The sequence below is a fragment of the Onychostruthus taczanowskii genome, unplaced genomic scaffold (genome assembly GCF_017590055.1).
Source record: "Onychostruthus taczanowskii isolate IOZ18803 unplaced genomic scaffold, ASM1759005v1 scaffold19, whole genome shotgun sequence".
NCBI lineage: Eukaryota > Metazoa > Chordata > Aves > Passeriformes > Passeridae > Onychostruthus > Onychostruthus taczanowskii.
In genome coordinates, this window is record NW_024499128.1 from 10,428,919 (window position 1) to 10,439,360 (window position 10,442).

The 10,442-nt window shown below is 52.3% G+C and overlaps 1 protein-coding gene across 3 annotated transcripts; it reads left to right on the top strand.

Moving 5' to 3' along the window:
• Positions 1 to 827: 827 nt before the first annotated feature.
• AP5Z1 (adaptor related protein complex 5 subunit zeta 1) lies at positions 828 to 10,399 on the top strand. Of its 3 annotated transcripts, none has more exons than XR_005952449.1 (17): positions 828 to 928; positions 1,110 to 1,247; positions 1,616 to 1,802; positions 2,790 to 2,931; positions 3,842 to 3,954; positions 4,451 to 4,619; positions 5,293 to 5,433; positions 5,798 to 5,835; positions 5,915 to 6,077; positions 6,333 to 6,511; positions 7,011 to 7,153; positions 7,923 to 8,072; positions 8,278 to 8,389; positions 8,689 to 8,885; positions 9,138 to 9,270; positions 9,371 to 9,622; positions 9,884 to 10,021. XR_005952449.1 is itself a non-coding variant. In XM_041401736.1 (17 exons), exons 1-17 carry the CDS (start codon positions 888 to 890, stop codon positions 10,146 to 10,148), a joined length of 2,526 nt encoding a protein of 841 aa, XP_041257670.1. In that variant the 5' UTR covers positions 828 to 887; the 3' UTR covers positions 10,149 to 10,399. The 3 variants fall into 3 exon arrangements, 2 of the variants coding, with proteins under 2 accessions (XP_041257670.1, XP_041257672.1); XM_041401736.1 differs by having other exon boundaries at positions 9,408 to 9,622; positions 9,884 to 10,399; XM_041401738.1 differs by having other exon boundaries at positions 8,788 to 8,885; positions 9,408 to 9,622; positions 9,884 to 10,399.
• Positions 10,400 to 10,442: the final 43 nt, after the last annotated feature.

Genomic DNA, 10,442 nt, shown 5'->3' on the forward strand with positions numbered 1-10,442 from the left:
CTCACAGGGAAGAATTTTCTCCCCCATATCCCATCTAACTCTGCCCTCTCAATCTGAAGTCATTCCCCCTTGTCACTCCATGCCCTTGTAAAAAGTTTCTCTCTTTCTTGTCATCTCCCTTCAGTTACTACAGGGAGGGTTGTTTTTTTTTAATTGACTAATTAAAAAATTAATAACACAGTACACAGTGAGCAAATGCATTGATGCAGACCCCTTTCTGGGGGGGTGTCTTTTAAAATTATCCTGTTTTTGGCTCCCCACGTGCTGCTGCTCTGCTGGCTGATTGCCCAGGCATGGTGCTAATGAACTCTAATGCCAGGAGAGCACAGGGAGGGAATTACCAAAGGCAAAGTGCCAAATCCCATCCCCTGGCATCTCCTCCTTGCAGGGCAATGCTCAGCCTGGTGCTGAGAGCTCCAGCTGTGTTAGTCAGGAGAGAAGGTCCTGATGGATTTTGAACTTCTGGGAGTGCTGCAGACCTGAGCAGCTGGTTTAACACCTCGTGCCTGTTTTGGAAAGCTCTGTTTTATGAACAAGTTGCAGGAAAGGCTGATACATTTATTGTCTTTTACCATCACTCCTGCAGAAGCCCCACCTCTCATCTCTGCCGTGTAACGATGTTCTCCATAGGTCTGAGTGCCTAGGGCAGGGTGAGCTTGTCCTTAGGCTCCTGAATGGGGGACAATAACAGCAGCAGCTCGGACAGTCCTTTTGCAGCCACCAGCGAGGATTTTGGTCACCCCGCGCCTCTGCGAGCCCTTCCCGCCGGGCGGAACCTTCGTGCAGCAGCCGCCGCGTCCCTCCGGAGCCGGCGCGGCGTACCGCCCGCCCATGGGGGGCGGCTTTGGCCGCGTACCGTGGCGGGCCCGGGCGGCGGCGGGGCCGGGATGTTCACGGCGGCTGCCGAGAGCTTCCTCAGGCAGGCGAGGTGGGACAGGGGGACAGGGACAGCGCCACGGACGCCTCGGGCCGGGCGGGAGTGCTGGCGGGGGCTGAGCGGGGAGCCGGGCGGCGGGCAGGGCGGTGTGTACCGAGCCTGCAGGCCGGAGCTTCCCCAGAGGGCCCGGCGCGGGGGCCCGGGCTCCTGACAGCCCCGACTGCCCCGGCAGGGAGATCCAGGAGGAGGAGCTGCGGAGATTCGCCGCCCGCGTGTCCGCCCTGCTGCAGGGCCCCGAGGCGAGCCCCGAGGCCGCGGATGGGCTGCAGAGGCTGCACCTCACGGTGGCCGCCACCAAGTACCCCCGCAGGTGAGTGCCCCTGTGCGTGCCGGGTGTTGGAAGATGCAAAGCGTTGCCTTCCTAACCAAAACGAAAGGAAGGGCGTGGGGTTAGGGCTTTAAAATAACACGCTGCCTTGAAAACCCTCAGTTCAGTTTGAACGCAAAGCCCCTCTTTGCTTTTCACCCCCTTGCTGAGCAGAAGTGCCCATCTGCTTTTGCAGCGAGATTAACAAGAGTTGGTGTCGCTGAGCCCTCTGCCGAAGTGCACTCAGAAATGAAGGTGATGATGGCACTGAGTCACTGTCAAGGGGGATCATCCCAAAGCCAAAAATATGCAGGAAATAAACACCTGGATCTTTTCTTGCCTTGCAGTGATGTGTACTGTGACTCTTGCAGGCTCGATGGCAAGTTTGTGGAGCTGTTGCAGACAGTGCTGTGCTCACCCAAAAGTCCTGAGCAGATTCAGGTGTTATGTGCTGCCATCCTGAGAGAGATGTCACCTTGCAACGATCTTATCCTCTCCTGTGATGAGATTCAAGATACGAAGCTCTTGAGCCTGGTATCCTCCGTCCTTCTGGCTCAGGTAAATGACCTGTCAAGGCAGAGACCTTCCCTTGTCAATATGAATTTGCTTTTTGATTGTTCCCTGCTCCTGAGCTCCTCCCTGAGCTCAAGGAGAGTGACAATCAATTGCAAGTATGTAGGATAAAGCAGAGGTATTTCAATGTTTATTTAATGGATCTCCTTATTTAATGGATCTCCTTATTCTGCTCTGCATGGGAAAAAAAAAAAAGGCAAATTTTTGTGTACAGCACTTAACAATAAAAAAATGCTTAAAATTGTAATGTTTAGACACAGAGGTCCAGGAAGCAAGAAAGAACCCTTTAGAGCTGGCTGCTGGAATAGATTTCAAATCAGGGCTGCTTGAACCTGGGCAGGAGAGCAAAAGATTTTAGATACTCTTCTTATTGTTCTTATGATATTGTTTTTCATGTTCATGTATAAAAAACTTACACAGAACCTACAAAACATGTAAAACTGTAAATGCAAATGACACTTCAAAGGTCCTGATTCTCCATGGAGGGAAGCAAACATGAGGATCTCCTTGTTTTGGGTGCTGCCTGGGGAACAAGCTGCAGACTTCTCTCTTTCCTCTCCTTTTACTTGTATTGTGCCTGTTAAAGGTAAAATGTTTTTGTGAAACTTCTTGTTCTGAGTTTCACTGTGTGCTTAGAAATGTCTCCAATGTTTCTGACATTCATCTGAGTCTGCTTAACTAAAGGAAATGAAACAAACCAGCAATGTGTTACTTCTGTGCTGCCTCACAAAGCTCCTCTCTCCCATATCCAGCCTGGAGACTGTCCTGCAGTTCCGCAGTGTAAAAACACACCTAAGCAGCCCCACAGTTTGGGATCTGTGAATTCAAATCGCTGAAAATCTCTGTAAATTTGGTAAAACCCCCTGTGCTGTGAGTTCTTTTTGTGTTTGACTTCGGTATTGATGCCTGCTGGAGGAGATTGGTCTCTAGTAATGGTAGATTATTTATCTTTACCTATGCTTTATTTTTCAGGGAAATAAGGGTGAGGTGGCAGCTGTGGGGCAGCATGTTGTGCAGGCCCTTGAAAGAAGGCTGCCTGAGGGTCATAGTGCTCGGTTCCTTCTTCCTGTCCTGGCAAATGTCATCAGCCTTTCCCCAGAATCTCTAACAGAAGGTAAATCTGTAGGAAGGGCTGAGATTGCCACCTGGCCGTGGTCTGGGTAGTGATCAGGAGGCTCTCAGTTGGAAACTGCTGTCCAAAGTGACATCCCTGCTACGAGGAAAGGGAACTTACTGGGTGAGATGTATTCCACCACACAGAACTGGGACTGGGCCTTCAGTCAAATCCTGGCCATGGATTTGTATAACAGGAGCATGTGCTCCAGCTGAGGTCTCCAGATGCAGCAGGAGTGTGAAACTGTAGCTATCCTGAAGAGCATCAAGCCAAGAAAGAGAAACAGAGATGTGCCTGTGCATGTGGTCAAGAGAGCAGCAGGAACAACTAGAGGTGCTCTTCATCAGAGAGGCAGCACTGGGTGGGTAGTGGTGGGTTAACCTCGGAGAGCATTCCAGGCTTAAAATGCTGGGGGGTTGTGAGCAAGAGTTTCTGGGAGTTTCCTGTGAGGTTTGTGTACTTTGTGCAGTGTGCCATAGAAGCTTTGGGGAGAATGTTGGGCTGGGTGCATGGGCTGGCAGAGCAGAAGGATCACCTGCCCCAGCTTCTGTGAGTTCCCAGTGAGGGAGTTGTGCCTTTGGCTGCAGAGCTGAAGCCAGACACTGCCTGAATAATGTGACAGTGTGTTTGTACATTCCTCCTAACAGCAGCTGTGGATGGAGACAAAGGAACAAGTATCTCTTGGGTGCTCTGGTAGCAGAGTTCTTGGCTCCAGCACTCACTCCCTGGCTGAGGTGGTATGAGGGGTGTATAGAAATCCTCCTTGGGTACCAGTTTCATTATGGATTGCTGGGTCAGAGAGTGATCCAGGCTGGAGAAAAAGCACAGCAATTGAGGGTTAACAGGGACATGCTGCAGAGGCTGCTTCTCTGCCCAGTCTAGCAATGACCTTGTCACTTCCCTTGTACAGAACAGACCAATGTTGTCAGTAAAAAGCTGGCTGACTGGCTGAGGTATGCAAGCATTCAGCAAGGAATGGCTCAGCCTTCTGGAGGCTTCTTCTCCAGTCCCAGAACCAAACAGGTGAGTGCTGAGTTGCCATGGTGGCCTCACAAGAGCATTTGTTAGTCTGTTACCTGCTGGTTTGGGTTCCCAGAATTACCTTCTTTTGGAAAACAGTAGCCTAGAAAAGCTGCTGCTCATCAGAATTTTTTGTGGGATATGTGGTTGAGACACATAGGAAAGCAAAGTAAGGGGGATTTACAGCTCTGAGATTTAGGAGTTCAACTGTAGACCCAGAGCTTTGATCCTTGAAGCAGTTTTTAGAGAAGAGTCTTTTAGTGACCGTGCACTTCGGAGTTGAAGGTGATTGCAAATGAGACCAGTGTCAAAGTAGCAAAGCTGAGTGTTTCAGCTGGGGAGAAGGATCCAGCACAGCTGGCTTTTCTCTCTCTGCCTACCTGCCCTCCTGCAGGACCCCAAACAGGGGCTGCTTGTCTCCATGGGCTCACTGGGGTTTTCCCTGCCCTCTCACTTAACCTTTTCCTGGGGCTCTGACCTGCTGCATCTTCTCTCTCAGCCTGCTCCTATCACAGAGGTGGATGGTGCTGTTGCCACAGACTTCTTCACAGTGCTCTCAGTGGCTCAGCACTACACACAGGACCAGTGGCTCAACGTGCAGGCTTTCTCCATGCTGAGAAACTGGCTGCTGTGCTATGGGGGCAAGGAGCTGGACACCCTTAATCCAGGTAGGGGTTGAAGATCTGCAGGTCACTGTGGTCTGCAGCCCCAGGAGGGCTGTGTGCTCTCAGATGTCATATGAGGTGGCTGCACCAGCAACCCAGCAATCTCCTCTCTTTCAAACTGATTAGATATTAGGAAGAAATTATTCCCTGTCAGGGTGGGGAGGTCCTGACAGGGGTGCCCAGAGAAGTGTTGGCTGCCCTATCCCTGGAAGTGCTCAAGGCTGGATTGGACAAGGCTTGAAGCAACTTGGGGTAGTGGAAGGTGTCCCTGCCCATAGCAGGGGCTTTGGAACTGGATGAGCTTTAAGTCCCTTCCATCTTCTCATTCTAAGTGGCAGGAATATGGGCAAGAGTTCAGAGATCTTGGACTAGGAGCAGGGAAAGTTTGGGAAGGAATATCACTAAACCTCCTGACTGATACTTTTTGATCCTTCCTTGGGAAATTACTTGTTGGGTGAGTCTCCTGTTTTTAAACAAAGCCCGATGGATTCCTGGGAAAGAAAGCCTGGGTGATGAGAGACAGCATCTCCTTAATATTCTTGTAACATTCCCATCTCCTTCAGCTTCCTGTTCTTCACTCTGCACCTGGGGACAGTCAGCTGCCTTTCTATAGCTGAGCTGCTGCGTGGGTGCCATGGCCTGTGACGAGCTGACACGTGTGATGTTCACTGTGTAGGTGACAAAGCAGGAGGGGACAGGTCTGTGACACCCGCGGTCCCTGCTCCAGCCACGGCTGGCCGGCAGCTTCCGCCCAGGGAGCGCCTGCGGGACAAAGCCTTCGAGTACTGCCAGCGCCTCGTGGAGCAGAGCAACCGCCGTGAGTCTGCCATGAGCCCTCCTGGCAGTCCTCTTGGGAGTGTTCTCCAGAATATTTCTGCATGTTTGGGCTGGGATCTCACTCCCCAGAATCCACTGTTAGGCTGCTAGGGATAGGGCCTGCTGCAGCTGCTGGGGCAAGTCGTTGGTCAGCCCTGAGCTGGGGTGTTGGGAAGGATTTGGAGGCAGCAGTCATGTTCTGCCTCCTTGGTTTGCAGGGGAGGCTGTGAAACTTGGTTCTTGTTGGCCTGAATTTAGGATCAGTGTGTGTTCCTGCCTGCCCTGAAACCAGGGTTAGTGTTCAAACTGACAGCCTCATATTCTTGTGGGGCTCAAAGCTTAACTTGGACTCATTTCTCTGGCAGGACCCCTGAAGAAAGATGATGGAGACCTGCAAAAAGCTGTAAGTACACAGAGGTGGGGCTCAAGCTCTGGGAGTTGTGGTTTCCCCCATTCCAATCTTCATCTCTGCTTTCCTGCAGTGTCTCATTGAGGCAGTGACAATCATGGACATCATCTGCAAACAGGACTCCTCCTACGTGTGCCGTGCTGTCTCCTTCCTGAAAATCCTGCACAGCAGGATCTGTGGGGATGCCGCTTATGCCAGGGCACTGCTGCCCATTGCCCAGTTCTTCCTGAACCACAGTAAGTCTTCAGCTCCCACCCCCTCCTCCACGATCCAGATTTGCCTATTCCAGCACAGCCTTTTGTCCTGGCAGTTTGCTGCCTGTCAGAGTTGGTAATTCCACCTTGCCTGTGCTCTGGTATGGATGATCCCACCCCAGGAGCTGGGATGTCCCCTGCTCTTTAGAGGAACATAACCTAGATCTCTCTTAGCCCCTGGAGCCCTGGCAGGGCTGCTGGCTGGGCTGTGCTCAGCAAGGTGCTGTGTCCTCCCAGGCAAACTGGCAGCTGTGGACTCAGATGCCATCTACAAACACCTCTTCACTGATATCCCAGCTCAGCTCTTCCACAACCCATCACTGGCCTTTGAATTTGTCCAGTTCTGCAAAGACAACAGCCAGCTCTTCACAGACTCCTCCAGCATATTCAGGCAGAGCTTCCCAAATCTCTTCAAGGTACAACATGTTGGAGCAGCAGAGGGGACAGACTGTTTCACATCCCCTTCTGTGCCCTAGAACTTAATTTTTGCTCCGCAGAGCTCTCCATGTGCCTTCGTGGCAGTGCTGGGGAGAGCACAGGCAAGAAGGATTGTTACAAAACAAGTGTGGGTTTGAAGGGGAGGAGGGTTCTGGGTGTGTTCAGCACTGCCAGGAGAGAAGAGTCTGGGTTGGCAGGACTGTAGAGGGCTGGGGAGCACAGTGAACACAGGACACAGCACTTTGTTTCTGGAAAAGTTTAGTAAGTTGCAGCTTGCCAGCCACTGAACCAGCTGCCAGAGGCCTGTGTTGAGCTTCTAACAGGCTCCTGGGTTTTGACCAAACCCTCAGACTTCACTGGTCTTGCGTTTCAGAAGTGACTTTCCCTTCCCCATCCAATCTGGTCACAGTGTGGAGTTGTCTGGGCGTGTGATGGAGTAGCAGGGATACTGCAGCAGTTTGTGCTTGTTCCTTGCAGTTCCTGGCATGGAACAGCCCACCTCTGATCTCTGAGTTTGTGGACCTTCTCCCATTTCTGCTGGATCCAGGCACAGCCATTGAGATCTTCCATTTGCTGCTTGACCTGCCCTGTTTGACAGCAGCTCTGGACATCCAGCTGAGGTAATGCACCTTCCCTTCCTTTCACTTGTTAATCATCATCTTAACACTGACCAAAGCCCAGTGCACACTTGTGAGCCTCAGCTGGCACAGAGCAAGAGGCATCACTGCAGTCAGGTTAACACAAGGCTGCACAGATGTCAGCCCAGTTTTCTTAGTAATGTGTCGTACATGAGAGAGAAGGTGACCAGCTCTCACATTTCAGTACTGGACTGTCTTTGGGGCTCAGGGAGCTGTTGCCATTCCTCTCTCCCTGTCCAGCTCCAAATGATTGCCACATGTTTGAGGCTTGCACAAGCTACCATCTCAATACAGAAGTGAAATCCTATTCTTCCTTTTCTGCTCTTAGCCCTGGTTTTGGCTTTGTTCTCCTGGAGGCACGCATAATTTTCTTCCTGAGATCTTAGGAGCTGTGAGTTTCCATGAAGATGGGGTAGGACTGGAACTGGCTGTACCTCTGCTCTCTGCTGTTCCTTGTCCTCCTGACATTACAGCTCTTTCTGGAGTGCTTAGAAAAGAGAGTCATCCTGGAGGCAGATGTTGGTGGGCTTGGATGATTGAGGGATACAGAGTGCCATTTTTCCCTTTCCCAGGCATAACACAGAAGCAAGTCTGGAACTGTTGCCTGAATATGGGGGGCTGAGCTCATCAGGTTGGCTCTCTGCCTTCCAGAGAGCCTGGATTAGACCTGGATTGCTGTTCAGTGTTCAGGATCCCAGCTCTGCCCTGGCCCATTCTCACAGTGCAGCACATTCTGTGTGTTCCCTGCTAGGGCAGCAGCTCTTCCTGCCTCTGAGAAGGCTGGGGCTGACCCAGCTGGGAAACCAGCCACGTGTCTGGAGGCCTTCCGCCATCCCCTCTACAGGAGCATGTTCCAGTATCTCCTCCGCACCAGGTCTGCTCCCGAGGATGCTCCAGACAGGTAGGAGCCTCCCTGGAGTGTGATTCAGCCATCCAGCTCTGGGAGGCAGCACTGGGATTACTGGGAAAGGCACAGCTGCTTTGAGCTGGCGTGAGGTGGATTTCTCTTCCCTCTGTCAGCTTTGCCAGCGCTCAAAGGCCTTTTGGGGAATAGGGAAAGGCAACTGGGAACAAACCTTCAACAGTAACTCTTCTTTTGCCCACAGTCTGGTTCCACTTCGGCAGCTTCTGGCATCCCTGGCTGGCAGCCCAAGGGTGGTGCAGTGTGCAGAGACTGTCCCTGTCTTACTGGAGCTCTTTTTCAGGGTGGTGGCAGAGGTAGGTCCTTTTGGGGGATTTCAGTTCCCAGTTGTGCTGCAGGGATCTCTTGTTATTTGAAGAACAGTTGTAGAAGCAAAACTGGGAAGATGCTGCACCTCTGAGAGAGGGGTGCACGAGAGGAGGGTGGTGTTGGTACTGGCATGAACCAGCACTGAGCTGGCCACTTGATCCAGAGAAACAGAAAAGCTCTGTGGAGCAGTGTCAGGTTCATTCTGTGCTCTCAGCCAGCTGTAAAGGAGAGAGATGAGAGCACAGTGAGTGCCTGATACCTGCTTTGTGCACTGCTCCCCTCCTAGATCAGGCAGTTTCTCTGCCAGCTGTCTCACCTGGCTGGTTATTTTGGGGTTTGGCTGCTGGATGTCACTGGTACTGCAGAAACAAGGGCTGGCTTTCAGTTTGCAGATGGCTCTCTGATAAACCAGCTGGTGGTGCTGCTGCTGCAGAGGAGTGACCAGCTCTATGACATCCCAGCATTTAAAGAGGATGTGTACAGGTGAGATGAGACAGGAGGCACAGCCCAGCTCCCAGCCCTTCCTCCTGGCAGCCCAGGAGCCTTTTCAGTTTTGGCCCAGTCCCCACTGTGACATATCTTTGAAGGGTGCAGAATGGGGCCTGCACCTTCATCCTGGCTGGGAACATCCTGATGATACAGCCCTGTGCCAGTGGCTGGGTGCTGCCAGCTCCTCCTGGCCTTGGGCATCACCACCTTGCCCTGCTCTGAGCTGTGCCCTTCTCTCTGCTCCAGGGTGCTGGGCCCACAGCTGGCAATGCTCTGCGGGCTGCGCCCTGCGCTCGTGGTGGAACTGGCCACGGAGATCCTGGAGTTCTCAGGAGCAGTCAGCAACATCCAGAGCAAGGAGGCCATCTTCACCCACATGGTGAGCAGGGCTGCTGCTGCCACAGGCTGCTCCAGCTGCACTGTGCTCCCCTCTCCTAGCATTAGCTCACCTGATTTTCTGTTCCCTAAAAATGATTCAGTTCCCTTTCCCTGTGCTCCCTTCTGGCCTGGCACCAGGCGTGGGCTGTGGGCGAGTTCCTGTCGGTGTCCCACGACAAGCGCTGCACAGTGGAGCAGATCACGCGGTTCTTCGAGACCCTCGAGGCTGTGCTCTTTGAGATCACCCAGCTCCGGCCACAGGCCAGCACCCCCAGCTGTGCCCCCCGTGCCATCAGTGTCCTCATGGCCACCTTGACCAAGCTGGCAGCACGCAGCCAGGACTTGATCCCCAGGTGAGCGCCAGCAAAGCGTTGAAACGTGCAGATCTCATGGGTCTGAATGTGGGTTTGCTGGTGTTAATTAATAATTGAGTCTGGCAACTGAGAAAGGACAGAGGTGAGCTGTGGAAGGGCACAGTTTGGAGGAGTGGGATTCATCTGCTGACTAATGCTCTGTCACCTGCACTAGTCTGTTGGAGTTTACTCACTCTAAGTAGTGATCTGGCTGGGTGAAAAGGTCCTGCCAGCTGATACCCATGTCCTTCTCTTCTGCAGAGTGTCCATGTTTCTGTCCAAGATGAGGACATTTGTGCAGAGCCCTGCTGTCACCTCTGTTTACTGCGAGGAAGACCTTGAGGAGATCCTTATACGTGCAACTGAGCTCATGAACCTGCTGAAAATGCCCAGCGTGGCTCAGTTTGTGTTCACCCCACCTGTGGCCAGCACACGGTTTCAGAGGGAGGTGAACGACTCCCTCCCTTTGGCCCTGAGGATGGTCACCCAGCTCCTGGAGCCTGCTCCAGGCTCCATGCCAGTGTGAGGGCAGGAGGTTTCTGGAGTAACTCACTGGACACTACTAACACTCAAGGCTGAGGCCCTGATCTTAACTGGAAAAGAGGAACAAATGATTGTGAGTGAAACAGAGAACAGGAATAAGAAGAGCTGGGGCTGCTCTTCTGGTCTAAGGCTGTTTGTATTTCTGTGTCCCAGTTGCTTTTTTATCTCCTAAGCTTGTCTTATTCCTTCCTGGTGAGTATGTATTGAAAATCCTGGTGGATTTGTGCAAATGTTGCAGGAGAGTGAATGATGCATGAATACCCTGCCAGCACACCCT